The 20,833-nt window shown below is 40.7% G+C and overlaps 2 protein-coding genes across 2 annotated transcripts in view; one reads left to right on the top strand and one right to left on the bottom strand.

Annotated features, from left to right (window-relative positions):
- The window catches only part of emid1 (EMI domain containing 1), a 386,658-nt gene extending 369,894 nt beyond the window's left edge, over window positions 1-16,764 (top strand). Inside the window, exons 14-15 of the mRNA XM_078554249.1 lie at window positions 2,623-2,713; window positions 14,832-16,764. Of these exons, the coding sequence (XP_078410375.1) occupies window positions 2,623-2,713; window positions 14,832-14,962 (222 nt within the window). The 3' untranslated portion in view covers window positions 14,963-16,764. The remainder of the gene's footprint in view (window positions 1-2,622; window positions 2,714-14,831) is intronic.
- Window positions 16,765-17,148: 384 nt separating this feature from the next.
- Window positions 17,149-20,833, bottom strand: part of rhbdd3 (rhomboid domain containing 3) — a 36,220-nt gene continuing 32,535 nt past the window's right edge. Inside the window, exons 4-5 of the mRNA XM_078554250.1 lie at window positions 19,863-20,288; window positions 17,149-17,492 (exon numbers count right to left, since the gene is read on the bottom strand). Coding sequence (XP_078410376.1) covers window positions 17,336-17,492; window positions 19,863-20,288 — 583 coding nt within the window. The 3' untranslated portion in view covers window positions 17,149-17,335. The remainder of the gene's footprint in view (window positions 17,493-19,862; window positions 20,289-20,833) is intronic.

Below are 20,833 nucleotides of genomic sequence, written 5' to 3' on the forward strand. Positions count from 1 at the left end.
AGTCCCCTTCTCCAGCCAAGCCCCTTCTAATATAAGAGACATTATTTGGTCCTGTCCCAGACAAAACTTTACGGAAGCTGACAACAAAAGCTAGAAACAGAAAAATCTGCATCCCAGCCAATTTTCAAGTCCTTTCCCTGGAGTTAGGTTGGGAATGTACCAGAAGGGCCATTAATTATGGGCCTCTGCGTATTTGTACCTCCCAGCCTCTCTGTCCCTCAACACACTTCAACACCTCCAGTAAGTGTAAGCTCCCATTCCTGCTAGCAAAATGCATCATCTACACCACACTAAATTGCGTCTGCCACCTTTTCCGCTTATTCTACCTTTCTCTGGCCTCCTGAGGCATTTTGCTGTCCTCCTCAATATTTGCCAAACCACCTACTTTTGTGTCAGCCAAGAGCAGGTACATCCCACAAGCAGGGAAGAGGAAGAAAAGTTACCTCCACCGTCCTCAAACACCTCCCAGCAGCATTGGCAGAAGTTTGGAAGGAAGTCGTCAACCTGTGTTTTCATCTTCTGTAGCAGCAGAAGCAACAAACCAAAGGAGGATTGTTACCAACCGTGCATGAACAAAGTTTTTTTTATTAACTTGAGTGTGTTGGTTTTGTCTTTTATTAACCTAATGACTTACTCAGTAATTAATTTAATAGTTTAATAAATCTAGCCATTGGAGAAAACACTTTAAATACGGAAAACTTCCAAAGTCTATTCAGTGTATTTCCCAATTCTGTAAAATCTGGTGGGTACACCATGGCTATTTTCTTTGGGGGGTTGATGCTGCTGTTTTAAGAGTGTGTTGTCCCATCACTGAACTCTTCATTTCATTCTTTAAAATTCTGTAATTGCTTCATTTGGGATTGAAATTTACGTTTCTTTTGCTCTGTGAAAGAAACTGCCATGGTCACATAATGGTCATTGTGTTCCTGGTGGTGCTGCTGTGAAGCTCTTGATAAAAGTGCATGCTATTTTACAACTCAAAAATATATTTCCGAGTCATGGCTACAAACATGGTTTCTAGATTCATTGATTACAGTTAATGAGTATGTTCAATGAATTCTGCATGTTTATTCCAAACCTTTCTGACTGAATATATTTCGATGATTCAAAGCAAAAATCATATTAATCAAAAAACATGATTGTGAAAACCATTTTTGGACGTTTTTCTATACGAAGCTGAATGCACAGCTTCACCTAAAACAATGTTTAATGAACACGTCAAATTTTGTCAGAGTCTTCTAAACATGTTATAAATGTGCCAGGTGCTTCAGTCATTTACCTGTTCCTCATGCAGCGGGAAGGGGATACAGCTGTGGAAATGTCATTAAAACTGTCCTCCATTTATGTTGTCTTGTTGCATGACTTACCATGTTATGTGTGTCGCTTGGCTCTAATCATTTGCATCCGGCTGCTTCATTAAACAGAGAAATATCAGCATGCTGATCTATCCTCCTTTCGCATCCTGCCTTGTACAACATTTCAAGTAATAATGATATGCAGATATTTAAGATACAAGTTGCATCTGTACTAAAAAGAAAAAACGCACCATAGCCTAAACCCAAAGTAAATGGTTTGAGCGTAATGTTTGCATTCTGCCTAGTGAATAATCTGTTAGATTTGTTCAGAAAAGTGTTCCAAGCTAGCTGGTTTGGAAATGTTCTTTAAATGTCTGAGCTCCAGATGAATGCATTGCAATGACTACCTAAAAGTAATATCTAAATGTTTGCAGTTTAGAGACTGAGATGGAACCTGCATGCTACTGCCTTTGTTTTGGTCATTCATATGGAATGCTGAAATTGAGGCCAAAACCCTATCAAAAACAAAGGAGGATATGACAGCAAGTCAGTTGCTGGCATTTCCCTTGATGGCTGTATCTGTCTTCCACAGGGGGAAGGTATACACCAAATCCGGGAGGCTTTGAAGATTTTAGCAGAGAGGGTATTAATCTTGGAGACTATGATTGGTATTCATGGTGAGTAAAGGGAATAGAAAGATGTTTGCACCGAGTCTTATGGGCAGGCACAACCAGTCACACAACAGAACATGAAAAAGTCTAGTGTTTAATTCTCAACTTATCTGCAACAATTGCTTCTAGTTTGAACTAGACAAATCATATTTGGTGTACGGAAAGAGTTATACTTAATACAGTGGATGCTTGTACAATGTTCACAAACAATGTTCTTTATTGTGTGTCTGAGTGTGAAGTCCAATTCTCAGTACAAATCCTTGCTGTAGTGCTGTTATTAATGTGTGTATGGGGTTAACCAAATACCCAGACGCTGCAACAGTGGGAACTAGGAAAGTCCATGATATACTCCAAAATGATCTCCTGCATTGTATTCCAATTGAAACATTAAAATGATTTGAAATTCACAATGGAAAACCTGCAAATAATCTGACTCAGTTGAGTCATTTTCCAAAAGCTTACAAATAGCTACTTAATGAAATTGGACTTGTTTTCCCCCTTGAGTGTTGTTTAAACAGGTATATTTACCAAGATGAATTACAGCAATTACTGAAAGTAATAAGAACATGGCTAGCCTGGTTCCCAAGTCCTGTTCATAACATTTGTTTTAACTGGGGAACAAAACATTTTCTATTGCTGTTTTCAATCTCCACCAGGCTGTTAGTTGGCAGATGTTCCAAGATCTTCAAGCTGAATTAGAAGTTCTGGCTAGAAGGGTAACCTTACTGGAAGCCATCGTGTGGCCAGGTAACCAAGTGGTCGACCATTAAAAGTTGCAGTGTTTGTGCCAACAAATTGCCCCAAACGTTTAGTTACAACTGAACAATCCTCCATAGATGCTGATAGAAATAATGAGGAGTTATATTTTGTTATGCTATTTTTATTACTGTGGTATTTTAAATACATCTCTGATGACCTTCAGGTAACAGATGAAAAGAGGCCAGTGTACATTCTGTGAACTTAGTGTAATTCTGACAAAAATGATCCTGTCAGTGTCAAAATTGAGACAAAAATCAGCTTGAAACTATCATGCCATCTTAAGTTTTACAAAACGCTTCCTTCTGATTTCATAGTTCACAAAATATATTCAGCACAGATCTTCACTATGCAACTGACAGATGTTTTTTAAAAATCATGCCAGGAACCTGTAACATAAGTGGGAAAAGTGACAATGCTATGGGAAACGTTATACTGCACAATAACTGTACAACATAGAGCACTGGACTGTCATCATTCACAGGCCACAGGAAACCATATTGGAGCTGCTGTTAATAAATGACTTGGAGGACGGAATATAATCCAAAGTGTGGTGATATCAAATCAGATGTAGTAGCCAATGATGCAACCCAGTTTGCAATAATCCAAAGGGACATCAACAGCCTAGGTAAATGGGCAGATGGAAATCAATCCCATGTTATTTGGTGGTTGCATACGCAGGCGATCACTGGAGAATGATCGTCTGCTTACAGTTGCTATCAAACCACCCTTGCTGGAAAATATAGCTCTGTGGATACGGCTCTGTGGTTGACTAGCCTTCTGACACTCACTACCTGGACACACACATGAAAATGGCTACATGGGACAAGTATGGTTGGCTTCTGGTACATCGTGGAACCACACTGGAGTCACTGTCTTCAGAAGTCGGTCATGTGGTAAAATTGAATGGTGGAGGAGAAAATGGTCAAACAAAGCAACAGCTTCAGCACAGGCACTGAACAATAAGTGCTGACCCTAGAATTATATCCCAGGAACATTTAAGTGAAGAGGGAATAAATGGCAAAAAGGTACCTTTTTTATAAAACCTCCAAACATATCTTGCACATTACAATTTTATGTGTTGCATTGCAGGAGAGTAATTGTCCCTTTATACTCTTTGGCGCCATTTCATTGGGATGCCTACCCCTCGCTTTTCCTCATTTTTTTACACTTATCCAATATCCATTCCATAGACTGAGATTGACTTGTAACTTGCCACCGTAAATATGACTCAATGTATTTATTTTTATGCTATTAGTCTATAAAAATTATAGTCTTTTTTAAACAATCTAAATGACAGAAATGACAATGCTTTATGATAGTTTATTCTACACAAACCATCAGTACACAATCTGCATTCTCTGTGTAAAGAACCTATTGCACTGACTTCTACAAACAAATAGCTAATTTTTTCACAACTGTTATGTAAAACTGAGTTGCAGTACAAAAGCACATAGACACAATATTAATACTTGACTAAAATTAAAATGCATTCATATGTTGCAAATCAAACAATAGACTATAACATAGATGGCTGTGGCAGTATTAAACAGAACTCCTTGTGTTTCTTGGTTTTAGCTGCTGTGATCTTTATTTTGCTATTTAAAACTGCTCCACATAATCTTTCAGATATACCTTTAAATTTAGTCAAAGAATATATTTGTGACAAAGAAATTTGACAGCTTTAAACGTTGGGCATGTCATAATTATAATTGCCAAATAATTTATTATGGTATTAAACTATTTTTGTAACTGGTTTAAAAATGTTGTGATATTACTAAAACACAGCATTTATGAGATCAGAAAGCATTTGCTCTGCTCAAATACCGTACAAAGGCCCAGTAAGAGAAAATGCAAATTTTAATAGATGTAAAGAAATGACTGTGCATTCAATGCTCGACTGGTCAAGTTTCATTGATACAAGGAATGTGTATGTTTATTATGCAAAAAGGTGTGTAATGTGATTTTATATTTTGTGTATATGGGCAGAATTTTATGGTCCCCACTGGCAGCATTGCTGGTGGGGGCCCGTAAAGTTATCCGGGTAGCCTCCTGCCCACCACCCCCCCTCTATGCGCTCCTTGTGTGGGCTGGGGGGCATTCCCTAAGCCGAGAGTGCTGCCTCAGAGAGATCAGCTCCAAATGTAAAGATGTTAAAAACAGAAAAATAAAATTTCCCTGACATGTCCCCTCATGTGACAGTTGGGACATGTCCATCACTTTTAGTTAAACATTTATTAAATTTTTTAAAACGTACATGAAACCTCATCCCGCCCATGCTTTCTCTGAAGCCCGCCAGGGCTCCCGGCCTGTTGGACGGGCAGGTCCATTAATGATGTTAATGAGTTTGTCAATGGCCTCAATAGGCCATCGACAGGTCAGCGGGCGCACAGCTGATTCGGCTGAGCCCCTGCCGACCGGAAAATTGAAATGACGCGAGGTGACGGCGGAAGTTGCGCCCGACGTCATCCCACGTCATTTTACGCATCGGCGAGCGGGCCCCGCCCCCTGCTCGCTGACCGGGAAATCCTGCCCCTGGAGTCACAAGTAGGCCAGGCCAGGTAAGGATGGCAGATTTCCCTCCTTAAAAGACATTAGTGAACCAAAGAACCATAGAAAAGTTACAGCACAGAAGGAGGCCATTTGGCCCATCTTGTCCATGCCAGCCCGAGGACACCCAGGTGCCCTTTCTAATCCCACCTTCCTGCACCTGAACCATAGCCCTGCAGCTTACAGCACTTAAGGTACAGATCCAGGTACTTTTAAAAATAGTTTAGAGCTTCTGCCTCTACCACCAACTTGGGCAGCGAATTCCAGACACCCACTACCCTCTGCGTAAAAAAGTTCTTCCTCATGTCCCCCCTATACCTTCTGCCACTTATCTTGAATCTATGTCCTCTGGTTCTAGAATTCTCCACCAAGGGAAACAATATTATCCTGTCCACCCTTATCTATTCCCCTCATAATTTTGTACACCTCAATCATGTTACCTCTCAGCCTTCTTTGTTCTAAGGAAAATAACCCCAACCTATCCAATCTCTCCTCGTAGCTACATTTTTCTAACCCTGGCAACATTCTTGTAAACCTCCTCTGCACTCTCTCCAGAGCTATTACGTCCTTCCTGTAATGTGGTGACCAGAACCGCACACAATACTCCAGTTGTGGCCTCACCAGTGTTTTATACAATTCCAACATTATATCCTTACTTTTATATTCTATACCTCTGCCAATGAAGGAGAGCATTCCATATGCCTTCTTTACAACCTTGTCTACTTGAACTGCTGCCTTTAGGGACCTGTGTACTTGTACGCCAAGATCTCTCACTTCATCTATCCCTCTTAGTATATTCCCATTTATTGTGTAAGCCCTGTAACTGTTTGACCTCCCTAAATGTATGACCTCACACTTCTCTATGTTAAAATCCATCTGCCACTTTACTGCCCACTCCACCAACCCATCTATATCGTTTTGGAGATTATGGCTATCCTCTACACTATCCACTACTTGGCCAATCTTTGTGTCATCTGCAAATTTCCCAATCGTGGCCCCCACGTTCACATCCAAATTGTTAATATATAACACAAACAGCAAGGGTCCCAACACCGAGCCCTGCGGAACACCACTTGAGACAACTTTCCATTCATAAGGGCATCCATTGACCATTACCCTTTGTTTCCTGTTACAAAGCCAACCTTTTATCCAGTTTGCCACATTACCCTGAATCCCATGGGCTTTTACTTTCCTGACCAATCTGCCATGTGGCGCCTTGTCAAATGCCTTGCTAAAATCCATGTACACAACATCCACTGCACTACCTTCATCAACCCTTCTTGTCACTTCCTCAAAGAATTCAATCAAATTTATGAGGCAAGACCTTCCTTTAACAAATCCATGCTGACCATCCCTGACTAGTCCATGCCTTTCTACATGACAGTTAATCCTATCAGGATTGATTCTACTAATTTGCTCACCACCGATGTAAGACTAACTGGCCTATAATTGTTTGGCATTTCCTTTGATCCCTTTTTAAACAATGGAACTACGTTTGCATTTCTCCAGTCCTCCGGTACCTCCCCTGTATCTAGCGAAGATTGGAAAATCATTCTCAGAGCATCTGCTATCTCCTCCCTGACTTCCTTCAGCAGCCTCGGAAACAATCCATCTGGCCCTGGTGACTTATCAACTTTCAAGGATTTCAACCCTTCGAGTACTTCCTCTCTCTTTATGACTATCCCATCCAATATCTCGCAGTGTTCCTCCTGGACTACTATATCTACATCCTCCCTTTCCTTTGTAAACACGGAGACAAAATATTCATTCAAAACCCTTCCCACAGCCTCTGCATCTACACACAAGTTTCCATCTTCATCTCTGATAGGTCCCACTTTTTCCTTAACTAACCTTTTAGCATTAATGTATTGGTAAAAGGGTTATCTTTAACTTTACTTGCTAATCTTTTTTCATGCCCTCTCTTTGATTTCCTTATTTCCTTTTTCACTTCGTCCCTGCACTTCCTATATTTGTCTAGGCTATCTGCAGTGTTTAGTTCTTTGTGCCTATCGTACGCTTTCTTTTTTTGTTTGATCTTCCCCTGTATCCCTCTAGACAACCGGGGGGGGGGGTGGGGGGGGGGTCTAGATTTGGCAGTATCACTCTTATTTTTGTAGGGGTCAAGTCTACTTTGTACAATTAGGATCTCGCTTTTTAGTGCTTCCCACTGGTTTTCCACTGTTTTATCCTCCAGCAGTGCTGTCCAGTCCACCTCAGCCAAGTCCCTTCTCATTTCTGCAAAATTTGCCTTCCCCCAGTTCAAGACTTTTACTCCTGCCTTATCTATGTCCTTTTCCATGGTAATGCTAAATCTAACTGAATTGTGATCACTGTCCCCGATATGGTCGCCAACTGTCACTTCACCCACTTGCCCTGTTTTGTTCCCCAAGACTAGGTCTAGAATTGCATCTCCTCTCATTGGGTTTGTCACTCATTGGTTGAAAAAATTTTCCTGGACATACTGCATGAATTTTTCTCCCTCAGTGCCCCTTATATTGTTTGAATCCCAGTTCATATCAGGATTGTTGAAGTCTCCTATTATTGCCCTCTTGTTCTTACAAGCAGAAATTTGCCTACATGTTTGTTCTTCTATCTCCCTTTCACTATTTGGGGGTCTGTAGTATACTCCCAATAGTGTGACTGCCCCTTTTTTATTCCTAAGCTCATCCATAAAGCCTCGTTTGTTGGCCCATTTAGTATATCATCCCTTTTCACAGCTGGAATTGATTCTTTTACTATTAGTGCTAACCCACCTCCTTTTTTATCTCCTACTCTATCATGTCCGAAGACGCTATAACCATGGATATTAAGCTGCCAGTTTTGTCCCTCCTTTAGCCAGGTCTCCGTTATAGCAATGACATTCTGCTGCCATGTGTCTACCTGTGCCCTTAGCTCATCTACCTTGTTTGTAATACTCTTTGCATTGAAGTATAAACAGTTTAACCCCGTCAATTTCCCATTCTGGATACTTTTTAAACTTTGCTTCTCCTGTAACTCCATGTCTATCACAATGTCCCTAGCTAATGTTCTACCTCCATTTTTTTGCTATGAATCTGACCTATCTGATCCTACTCCTGGGATCCCATCCCCCCTGCCACACTAAATACTCCCCAACAGAACTAGCAAAAGTCCCCGCAAGGACACTGGTCCCAGCTCTGCCTGGGTGCAGCCCGTCCAGTTTGTACAGGTCCCACCTTCCCCAGAACCGGTCCCAGTGCCTCAAGAATCTGAATCCTTCCCGGCTACACCATCTCTCCAGTTCATTTGGTCTATCTTCTTATTCCAGATGTGTTTTTACGATGATCGATGATAGTTTCTTGGTCACTATTACTGAGACTCGCTTTATATTCCAGATTTTATTAATTGAATTTAAATTCCACCATCTACCGTGGTGGGATTTGAACCTGGGTCCCCGCAATATTAACCTGGGCCTCTGGATTACTAGTTCAGTGACATTACCACTACAGCACCATCTTGCCTTAAAGTTGGGGGGGGGGGGGGGCGGGGGGGGCGGTGGGGGGGTGCGGGGGGGGGACTTAAGTGGGCAATTATTGGCAACTCAAGGGCCATTTCCCACTGGCCTAAATTTTGAGGCTGGTGGGAAGAGTTCAGGGACATTGGAGAAGCCTGAGTAAGGGGTGGAAGTCCCGTCTCCAACCGGTTAACATTCCTCAGAGTTTAAGATGGTTGTGGGGCTGCTGTGATTGGCGGGGATGTGTTGCCTGCCGACTCTTTGCGAAACCCCACCATCCGAAAAATCCTCCCCTATGTCTCTGCGTATAATTGCATATTAATGATATTCTTCACAAGATATGAGTTCAACGTCAAAAATTAAAAGTCTCTGAGCTGAGTTATTAATATTAAATAACAAAAATAAGGTGGCCAAATTATTTCTTACTGAGTGAATTTATTAAATAGGTTTCGTGAATTTTAATCCAGCAAAGGCAGCATTTGCTTCAGATGTAAATTCTCAGACACTGCATTTAGCATTAAAAAAAATCCTCTCCATTCTCATTATCTTTATAACATTGTAAAACTTACAATAAACTGAGCCCACAGAGCTAAATTGGATAGCCCCTGGAAATAGGTGTAAGTATTGTGATGCATGATTAATCCATGCCCAGCATACAACCTGTTCATTTGAATGATCCCATCACCAGGGATACATAAGCAGAGGGCCGATATCATGAGTGGCTAAAACCAATTAAACCTGGCCTGCGCTGTTCGAGGCTAGCCTGCACTTCTTAAAGGGAACATGCATTGTGGCTAGAGCAGGTGCTGTGAGTTATGGTTGAAGAGAATTTGACCTGGAAAAGAGTGTGGGATGGCACAACATGGGAGAAAGAAGGCTCTAAGGTTTTTAAACTCTGCCCTGGAGGTATTGATGGAGGAAGTGGAGAGGAAGAGGAGATGCCCTATAGCGCCATGGAAGAAGGAAGGCCTCCAGGCACACGGTCAAGGGGCAGCGGGAGCAGGAGGCCAATATCAGGAATCAAGCCCCGAGGACCTACATGCAGTGCCACAAGAAATGCAGTGACCTCACATGAGTGGTCAAGATCAGAAATGCATCTTCATATGCCATATCCTATCAACTGTACCATTAGCTTCAGACATTGCTCAATTTAACAAAGCCCCTTAACTTGCCTACCAACAATCCCTACCAACTGGGATCAGGCCTACCATTTATATGCTTCACTTCAGCCTCACACACTTTGCACTGATGCAAGCCTCACATCCATATCTCACAGACTGCACGCACTCAGCTGTTCAACCACATCAACCAAACAGATCACACAACACTCAGTAAACACACACCCCTTACCCTTGCAGGAAAAGGTGATTCATGACAAGAGGCAACTGGAGCAAACCATATGGAACACACATCCCTGTATGTGCTAAATCCCATGGAGGAAATCTTGCTGACAATTAACAGCCATTGCTGAGGCTGTGGCAGTGGCACTGGCAGGGCTAAAACCATTGAAGATACCCTTATAGCTAATCCTCCTTCTCACATCCCACTTCTCCCTCATTCCACACTCTCTCCAATTTTCAAGCTTCAGATTGTATAAGTATGCACCACTCGCTTTTCCCCTCCCAGCGCCACAACCTTACCCTTGAGTCTGTCTCTTTCAGATATCCAAAAGGTGCAACCTGGCCAGGCAGTAAAGGGTCACCAAGAAATGACTGATGAAGAAGACCCAGCACCTTCACTTGAATTCACAATCACAGCCACCAGCTCAGATACTGATGCTACACATATCTTAGGGAGGGTATTGGGGTCTGCACCTGGTGAGACATCAAGCATGAGCGGACTGCGAGCAGGACAGAGGGCAAGGATAGCACAAGCTCCAGCTTGCTATAGAGTGAGATTGCACATAGGTTCCACTGTTGAGGGCTTCAATGAGACAGGCTACAGAAAGAAGGCTGATGGGTATCTGCAGCAAAATGCTTGGTGCATTGGGAAGTCTGCCAGAAAGCCTGCAATCAGTGTCAGGGAGCACGAGGAGTCTGGCATCAACCTTAAGTGGGACTTGTGCAGAAATTGGAGCCCATCTTTTCCAGCATGGAAGTGGTGGTCAACTCCATTCACGTACTTATAAACCCAACCATAATGCAGCATATGACAGCCAATGATGTAGATCCATTGCAGCACAAGCAGCAGTCACCCAACATCTGAATGCTGCCATGCAAGCTCAGGCTACTGTCATCTTGGCTGTGGATTACAGTGCGAAAAGGGGCTTGCAGGGTGTCACACAGTCCACCAATGTGACCTCCAAGAGTTTATTAGGATTGCCAAGATGCTGCTTCAGGGGAGTGGCAGTGTCTCCATGGAGCACAAACCTAATGTCCTCCCTCCTCTATCACTTCACCAGTGCCGTTGATGGTGCTAGTCAGCCAGCCTAGCCTAACCAGACTGCTGCCACCTGAGTTGTTATGGTGCAGTTTACAGGCAGGCCTTCTAAGCCATTTAGCTGTTGGCAAGGGCTGACCCCTCATGATGGCGAAGTAGTGTAAGATGCAGCAGACCACCCTGAATCTTGACACCTGCCCTTCCGAATACGGCAGAGTTGCAGGGTCCAGGCAGCGGAAGCGCTGTTTCAACATGGCTGTGGTTTATGCTATCACATTTCATGTGGCAGTATGGTTTTCGTTGCATGCAGGTTGCGCACATGTGTGTGAGTTGCTTAGTGGTGTCATCAGCAGATAGCCCTTGTCGCCCTATGATCTGCCTTGATTGCTCATATGCAGGTGGTACAATGGACTGCTGCAGGATGAAGGCTGCCAGGATACCAGATGTTGATGTGCATGATTCACTGCTTATGGTCACACATCAGCTGGAACCCCTTTAGGTTTTGGCATAAGGTAGAGTTGATATGTGACACCTGTAAAGAAATATGCATGCAGTCAATGGGGTACTGCACCACGGAAAGCCTACAACCCTACTAAAGCAACCTGCTTGCTCTGCGTGCTTGTCCCTAGCAAGCAGGAATGAAATGTAGTTAGCCCGCCTTGAATAGAGAGTTTGAGCAACCGCCTTACTCAACAATGGATGGCAAACTGCAAGATGTTGCCATTATCTCGGGCTGCAACCCAGAAGGGGCCAGACACATAAACATTAATTCTCATGGTCATCCTCTCAGCCACTGGCAATGTGGTTCCTGCCCTGCTCTGAAATTGCTGTTGTGGCTTTGACAGCTGGCAGATTGCAGTGAGGATGTCTTTGGAAGTGTCAGCATCTCACACATTGTTCCTTGCTGAGGTTCAAGTAGGAAAATGGCCCCTTGAATGTCCTGGGCAGATATCACCTCCTGCTGAAAGCTCTTCTCCCTCTCTCTCATCCAGCAGCTTGTCCTCCTCTGCATGGCCTCTGTTCACTCCCCAAGTCATGCTATATTCCAAGGGGAATGCCTATTTCACAATCACAGCCACCAGATACTACACATATCTTAGGGAAGGTATTGGGATCTGCACCTTGTGAAACATCAGGCATGAATGGACTGCAGACAGGTCAGAGGGCAAGGATAGCACAAGCTCCAGCTTGCTAGAGAGAGAGATTGCACATAGGTTCCACTGTTGAGGGCTTCAATGAGACAGGCTACAGAAAGAATGCTGATGGATATCTGCAGCAAAATGCTTGGTGCATTGGGAAGTCTGCCAGAAAGCCTGCAATCAGTGTCAGGGAGCACGAGGAGTCTGGCATCAACCTTAAGTGGGACTTGTGCAGAAATTGGAGCCCATCCTTTCCAGCATGGAAGTGGTGGTCAACTCCATTCATGTACTTATAAACCCAACCGTAATGCAGCGCATGACAGCCAATGATGTAGATCCATTGCAGCACAAGCAGCAGTCATCCAACATCTGAATGCTGCCATGCAAGCTCAGACTACTGTCATCTTGGTTGTGGATTACAGTGCGAAAAGGGGCTTGCAGGGTGTCACACAGTCCACCAATGTGACCTCCAAGAGTATATTAGGATTGCCAAGATGCTGCTTCAGGGGAGTGGCAGTGTCTCCATGGAACACAAATCGAATGTCCTTTCTCAGTCAGGGAGTATTTGTCCTCCCTCCTCTATCACTTCACTCACGCATATCTGGGGGCAACTGATTTGTGCAGAAGCCATAAAGTCAGTAAAAAAATTCCTTCAGCTTACCCCACTCCCAATAGACTTTTGCAACTTGAAATGATTGCAGAAAGCAGCAAACACTTTAGTATTGTAGCAGCAGCCAGAAGAAATCGACCAACTACTAACCAATAAGTAGTTGATGATCCCTTTAAATAGCACTGTTGGGAGGGTTCCTTCCTGCTGCTGAACTGCACTCTGCATACTTCTGGTGGATTTTCACTACATGTGTGCTAGTGCCTGCAACAATATGGCATCCGATGCAATTCACCCCACAAGCGTACTCATGTTCTGCACACTTTTTTTGGAGCTCTGAAAGCGACCATAAAAGGGGAGTCAATCAGCCCAATTTCTCATTCAGGGTCTATGGCTGTTTCTACTCCTGTTTTTTTGAAAAGGCATTTCTTTAAGACAAGAAATGTTGACTGGTCTTATTTTTCTTTATTTGTAACCTATTCATAGTTCTGTAGTTGTTTTATCATCATGCTTTAAACAAAAAGTACACAGATTCACATTGCTCACATTTAAACTATAGTAAAAACTAAAGTAAACTGAAGTAAAACTGGAAAATACTGGACACACAGGGGAGCCATCAAGTTCTGAAAAGAGAAAAGATAGGTTCATGTTTCAGGCTATTAATCTTATTGTATCAGCATTTCATGTATATCCCCTTTGTTCTGGTCAATCCTAAAAGATTTCCTTGGATTATTTTTTAGTGCTCTACAGAAACATTAAGCAATCTTTTTTCAGATGCTGGGTATTCCTAGTATTTTCTATTTTTATTGTAATAGACTATTGAATTTACCTGATCATACTTAAAAATTCACAAGTCATTTTTTTTTTTCTGAAAGAATAATCTGTGCAGCTTTGTTAATTGCTGAAGCCATAATATATACACCGAAACTGAGGGAGCTGCCACCTTTTTTAAAGTTAACTATCAAATTTTGGGTGGAAAGGGATAATTGATAACAGGCAAGTCTGATGACATGGACAATCTGAAAATATCACTTTTTTTTCTTTCATAATTTTATCCTGTATTAAAAATGAGAGAAACAACATAAGTAAAATAAATGTGTAGCAATTAAACACGCTAATCAAGCCACCTCATCTTTAGGTTTTTAAAGTTTCAGATTAATTTCCCTCCATTAGTGGCAAACCTGGAATTTCCCATCAAATCTCACCTAATAATTTCCCGTCGTTTCTACAAGCTTTGCTAAAAGTAAATTCCTGATGCAACACCAGAAGCCTGGACCTGGCTACAAGTGATGATCCCGTATGGAAAGAATTTTAATGTGTTTTAATTCAGCTGTCAGAATTCTGTAAATATTATAAAAATGATCATGATTGCTGTTACCATGGGAATGCTTTTTGCATTCATACCATATGAACATACAAATTAGGAGTAGGTCACTCGGCCCTTCGAGCCTGCTTTGCCATTCAATATGATCATGGCTGATCCGATTGTAACCTCAACTCCACATTCAAATTTCTCTCTGCTATTTTAATTGGAATGTTAACCCATTTACATTGAAGAGTGGAATCATTAAAATAGCAGAGAGAGGAATATTATACATTAATGCATGCACACAGTAATATTATTCACAAGTCATTTCTAGGCTACTTGTCAAATTCTGGCAATTAAATTACGCCTAGTAAAATGCTGTGCTCTATAACGGTCAATATTCTAAATGTACAATTCAAACTCCATTCTTCAAACTAGTGTGCTTCTCTCAGATAAATCCATCAGATGCTATTATGAGTGAATTGAAAATGTAATGCTAAGATTCAATAAGTCGACTCGTGATAACATTAACTTAATTATTTGCCTTCCTGTTCTTTTCTGTGGGTTATTACATATCAGCTCTTTTGCAGTACAATGAACTTTCCTTTAAGTTTCCACCCAACTCAATTTACTATGTTGTCTTTTTATCATAACAGAACCCGATCATGGATCTGGAGTAGATCCTTACGCTACTGTACCTCCAAATTTCTTCAGAGGCAAGCGAGGCAGTTTTGCGGCCTACAAGATTATCTCACACAGGCTTGCACATAAAACTGAAGAGAAATGATTAAGGACAATGTAAATGTCAACAAATGTAAACTGTGTGGTGCCTTCCTGAAACAACATGTGGTAAACTGGGGTAAGCAGATTACCAAACCACTGGAACTGTTTTATAAAGTGTTTATTTGTCCTGTGCGTAATACATCAGTGGACTAACTTGATTTGCCTCGTCCAACTGTGAGCATTATGCTCCATTTGTGCTGAAAATAACTTGTGTTTTAGGCTGCTTTCTTCATGGGAATCTCAGAGATCTGGTATAGATATCACAAAATGTGTCACCATATGATGACTATTTCTGTGCTTTGTTTTTTTCATAAACATAGCCTCTGGTGAATATTTCATAAGGCAGCCACTCTCCTATATTTGTGAAAGTGTTTACTTTGCATTTACTTTCTATCACAATTAGATTACTTTTTCTAAAATGCTGTATAATCATACTATTGCCATCAGTCTACATTATATATTTCAAAAGATAAATTAGTTTTATTACATGGAAAAAGTAATTGTTTAATGAGACACTCTCCCTTGGTCACCTCCTTCCATATTGTTCTCTCCAAAATGATCGTCTTCTCATTTTATGACAGACTATTGACTCTTTGTTGGACGATTCCATTCCAATTTATGAATCTAACAATCTCTGTGCACTCAGGGTCTTTTTACTTGTGTTTTTGATTGGTAGTAGGTTTGCCAGTAATGATTACTTAATTGGAATGTAAACAATTTTAGATCAAAGGGAATGAACAATTACAGAGATTTAGATTTTTAATTTTCCTCTCATTTTTAGAAGATGTCTTAAAAGATCAAGGAAAACAGACTTGTTACTTTGCAGACTAGCACAGTTGCATTGGAAGGTACACTTTAGAGCCCACCTTCCCCCACCCCCCAAAACCCCCTTTGGATATTTGTGATTTAAAGCAGGCATCAGTTTGCATTTTAATACATTCTTGAAAACTGGAATGAACGTTTGGGAGAAGTTTATCAAATGGGATCCTGTCTCTTTAAATTATATTAGAGCTACTTTACTGATTCTCCTACATTATGGTAACAGCAGTAAGGGATAGTAAAGCAATTTTTTTTTTAAAGTGAGCCATTCGAGTTGTTTTCCTATGATCAGACTAAATGTAATTTAGAAATTTTGTTTTGTAGCATATTGAAATGATCCATGCGTTACTCAAGATATTAATCCCAAGAAACACTGCCTTTACGTTTGAACATTACATACCAGTAATTCCTAGACATTTAAAAATCTTATTAGAAACTGTGTATTTTTTAGCTCTAAGGGCATATGTTAAAATAGATAGCAAATCAACAAAAAAAATGTTGATTAATTGCACATCCAATTTAATACTCACAAGACAATAGAGGACTGCTACTTAAATTTCTAGATCAAAATAAACAGGACATTTTACCATCAAAGCATGAAAATATACTAAGTATTTATGTACAGATATCTCTGAATTTGTACTTGAAGGTAGCATTTCAATTACAGTCATTTTGGGCTGTAACAGAATTATGTGCGTCTTAATGGTGCTCAGTGTGCAGTGTTTAATATTATAATTAAGACAACATGTGTTTCTATTTCAGTTTGCTATTTGTTTATCCACAGATTCTGTATCTTGACTATGGGCTTTTAATGCAGGTTGCTAGCAAAAGTATTCACAAGTATATTTACAATGTACAACTTTGGTACCACTGTTTTCATATTCAGTCTTAAAGGGCGTACTTATTTTCATGTACAGAGCACTGTTTTATACCAACCATGAGAAGTGTGTCAAAAATATTCATTAAAAGGTAAATTAAGTCTTTTGACCTATTTGTTTTGATGCTTTACTTTGAATTTTTTAAATACTTTATTGCTGTATAAAGACAAAAAATTATTTCAAAAGTCACTTATGTGACCAAAGTTGGTTACAGGTTTAAGCTGTCACGCTTTTGTAGGAACCAATTTGAATTAATTTTGTTAATGCTTATTCACAATCTCCAGGATATTTCACATAATTCCAAACTTACAGCAAGGTACAAATTTAGCATTTAGCTGTACAGAAATGCTTTAGAAAAATATATATTTCACTTTAATTGATAGGCTTCATGCCAGATATTTCGGACTTGGCACTTCCATATATAAAACCAATTTCAAAACATTATTATTGACCATTACTGAAATATATTGTTGGAAAATGACCACTGGACATGGAAATTTAAGGAACAATTTTATTGGTACATAAATGCAAATGTACAAAAATGGACTGAACTGTGTTCATATTTAATTTTTGTGACCCATTCAAAAGTAACATTGAATGGCCGTATTTAAATCTGCTTTTAAGAGCCTGAAAAGTCATTTGCTTTGGCAGGGGGAATTATTTAGCAGTACCAGTAACATTCACTTGGATATCGTTTTCATATTTGCAGTCACAACAGCATCCTCTCCAACTTGGTCTTCCACTAGAAGGTTAACGGCACTCTCTACCTTTCCTGAAGCAGCCAGTGCTAAAACAGCCTTTTCAGTTGAAAAGCCCATCTGTTTTAATTGTTGTAGTCTGAGAGAGGGACAATGAAAGCAAACATTAAGAAAAGTAATATATTGCATAAAGGATCATGTGCAGCACATGGGATATGATATTCTAATTATATTTCTGCTAATAAAATCCAGTAAGAAAGTAGCAATCATTTTCCAACAGAGAGATTTAGTTGACTAGGCTGCTCATTACATGGACACAATGGGGTTAAATTTTACTTGGGTTGCTGGTTTAAAATGGGTGATATTGAATGAGTAAGCCATTTGACCCCTTGAGCCTGCTTCAGCGTTCAATAAGATTATGGCTTATTTTCTGCTTCAACTACACCTTCCTGCACCATCCCAGCTCCCTCGATTCCCTTAGTATCCAAAAATTTGTCAATCTCTCACTTGAATATATTCAAAGACTAAGCATCCACAGTTGCTTGCGGTGGAGAATTCCAAAGATTCACAACCCTTTGAATGCTAAATGGCCAAACTCTCATTCTGAGACTGTGGCCCCTAGTCCTAGACTCCCCATATAGGAGAGTCCCAGCATCTACCCTGTCAAGCCCTTTAAGACGTTCACACATTTCAGTGAGATTACCTCATTCTTCTAAACTCTTGGGAATATAGGCCTAATCTATTCAATCTCTCCTTATAGGACAATGCCCTCATCCCAGGAATCAATCCAGTAGCCTTCATTGCGCTCCCTTTAAAGCAAGTATCTTCTTCCTTAAGTAAGGAGACCAAAATTGTGCACAATGTGGTCTCACCATGGGCATATACAACCAGCTGTCCATTATACACTACACTGCACCTGAAGTCTCTTCCATGGAATTCAGTGGAAAGAGAATGAGTTGTGTATAATGGCTGGCTAATTCAATGTTTCCCACTTTACACCAAAGTTAAATTTACCCTCCATGCACTCATGGCCTTGTACAGTGAGATGCTGACTGCTTAGGGACAAGGGCTAACCATTGACAAATATACTTTGGACTTTTGAGAGAATTCATGAGCCATGCTCTGCTGCCAATTGCAGTACAATTAGATCCAGTGCTACTCTAAAGCTCTCATCGAGAAGACCATTGAGATTCTCTTGCAACAGTTCTGCTGCCTGGACAAGTCTGCAAGCTTCTTACAAACAGTTCACAAAGTGTCCTATTTGATATTGGCTTGTTCTGAGTTACTGTATCAAAGGACAAACCTTCAGCATGAAGAGGGAGATGACACTGAAAGCATAGAGGAAGGTGAGGAAGCCAGCGGGTTCCAACTCCTGCTTGCAGCCAGAACTCTTCAGCATTCCGAGTGGGCAAGCCTCAAGTTTTATTTCTCTCGAGCACACTCCTTACCTTTGCCTGGCTACCTCTGTCCCCACCTTCAAACGTCTCCTCAGAATCTACCTTCTCAATCTTGCTATCACTCATTTCCTCTAACTCTTCAACTACTGCTCAGTATCCACATCTCCCCTGTGAGGCAGTTTGGGGTATTCTCTATGTTAAAGATGCTATAAGGATGCAAGTTGCTGCACTGATATGTAAAAGCAATGTCGTGTACAATAAAACCAAGATGCCCCGCTGAGAGCTGCCAAACAAAGAACAGCTCCACTATATCTACACATGTGGACATGCATATATAGACTCTGGCACTGGTACTCATTATAAATATGGATTGGTATGAACAAAAACCTAAGAATTGTTTTGTGTTTAAATAGCCATGAACTCTAAATTAGGAAAATGTACAATTTAAAAGATATCTAATTTCTAATTTCCAAATATAGTACTGAGTTTGCAGAAAGCACTGAAATTACCAACTTGAGAAAATGTTGTTAACCAAGAATTTTAAAAAAAAAATCCATTGCAAATTATTTTTGGTCTAGGAAACAATTCATGAAGTGTTCTATCTTGTAAGCAAATATTTTTTGGCATTTAAGTCTGTGGGTCCTTGAGGTACCATCCCCAACATCATCAAATTTCTGTACCTCTTGACTAAATAAACAGACCATTTATGTGTAACTGGATGTCGTGCTGCCACACTGGTTTCCTCTAGGGAGCTGACATTGTTGTCTTAATATTTGCAGGGGTCCCCCGACAGGGGGGGGAAAAATGACAAGCACTTTTATAGAGCTTTGGGATTTGCAATCATGCCAATAAGCATATGAAACCTGTACAACAATAGAATCAACATCAATTTAACACTCTTGAACTAACACCATTTTAAATGTGATTCTAACCATTTTTGGAAGCCTGCTGTTGAGATCAGATCGAAAACTTTTCTGTGGACATGTGATTTCAGGGCTTGACAACAGTAATTGCTGATAACTGAATTTGACTGCTTGCTAATCCTTCCTAAACTTATGATTTTTTTCAAAATTTAATAAGCGCCTAATAATCTTTTATTGTCAGCTACCTACCGGAGAGAAGAGACAGAAGATTTAGGTATTTCCACTTTGCTGTTCTGGTTCATTCCGGATTCTTGTAAGGAGGCAACAACACCAGCGTGAAAAAGGTCCTCATCGGTGAGAAGGCCGCAAGCAACAGCAGAATAGATTTCATCTGGATTCATGTGATAAAATTCAGAGAGATGAGAGTTTGGATCCAGTTGTCTAGGATATGTAAAACCATATGGATGGTATAGGTCTGCTTGTAAGTAATTGGTATGTGCGGATCCGGTGTGAGGCTGTGAAATAGGCATCGTCTGGTTGGGGGTTTCGGTCCACTGAGAATCCATTTTAATATTGTAGCTATTGCTTTCTCTTGTTGTAAAATCATCAGGGACGGCTGTTACATGCACCATTGAGAATTCATGAGTTCCGTAGACCTCTGACACAGGATGGAATCTGCAAATGTGATTGTAATACAGTGGACAGTGTAACCTTTTTGAAAATATTCATAATGGTACAGCCAAAACTGAAATTTTTAGTAATAATTCACAGAGCAAACATAAACATGTAGAAAAAATAATGGTAGAATATTTTGAAGTTCACAGGGAATACTAGGTGCATATCCATTAATTCTTAGATAAATTAGAGGCCTTGAAGTAATTACATGGTTTTTACTAACCTTGTTAGTAAACAGAAGTCTAAGGGGTTAAAGAGGCAGAGGCAGCATGGAAATGAAATGGGCAAGAGACAAAAAGTTGAATATTGTTGAGCAATTGTTTTTCAGACTGAAGGGAGATGTACAGTAGTGTCCCCCAGGGGTCAGTATTAGGACCACTGCTCCTTCTGATATATATTAATGACCTGTACTTGGGTACAGGGGACATATTTTCCAAGTTTGCAGATGACACAAAATTTGGAAATAAAGGCCCAGGGCTACCGATCTACGGATGGTCCTACCCCGATGTACCCCAACCCCAAGGGGCACTACGAGACCACTTGGA

Source organism: Cetorhinus maximus, chromosome 12 (genome assembly GCF_964194155.1).
Source record: "Cetorhinus maximus chromosome 12, sCetMax3.hap1.1, whole genome shotgun sequence".
Taxonomy (NCBI): domain Eukaryota; kingdom Metazoa; phylum Chordata; class Chondrichthyes; order Lamniformes; family Cetorhinidae; genus Cetorhinus; species Cetorhinus maximus.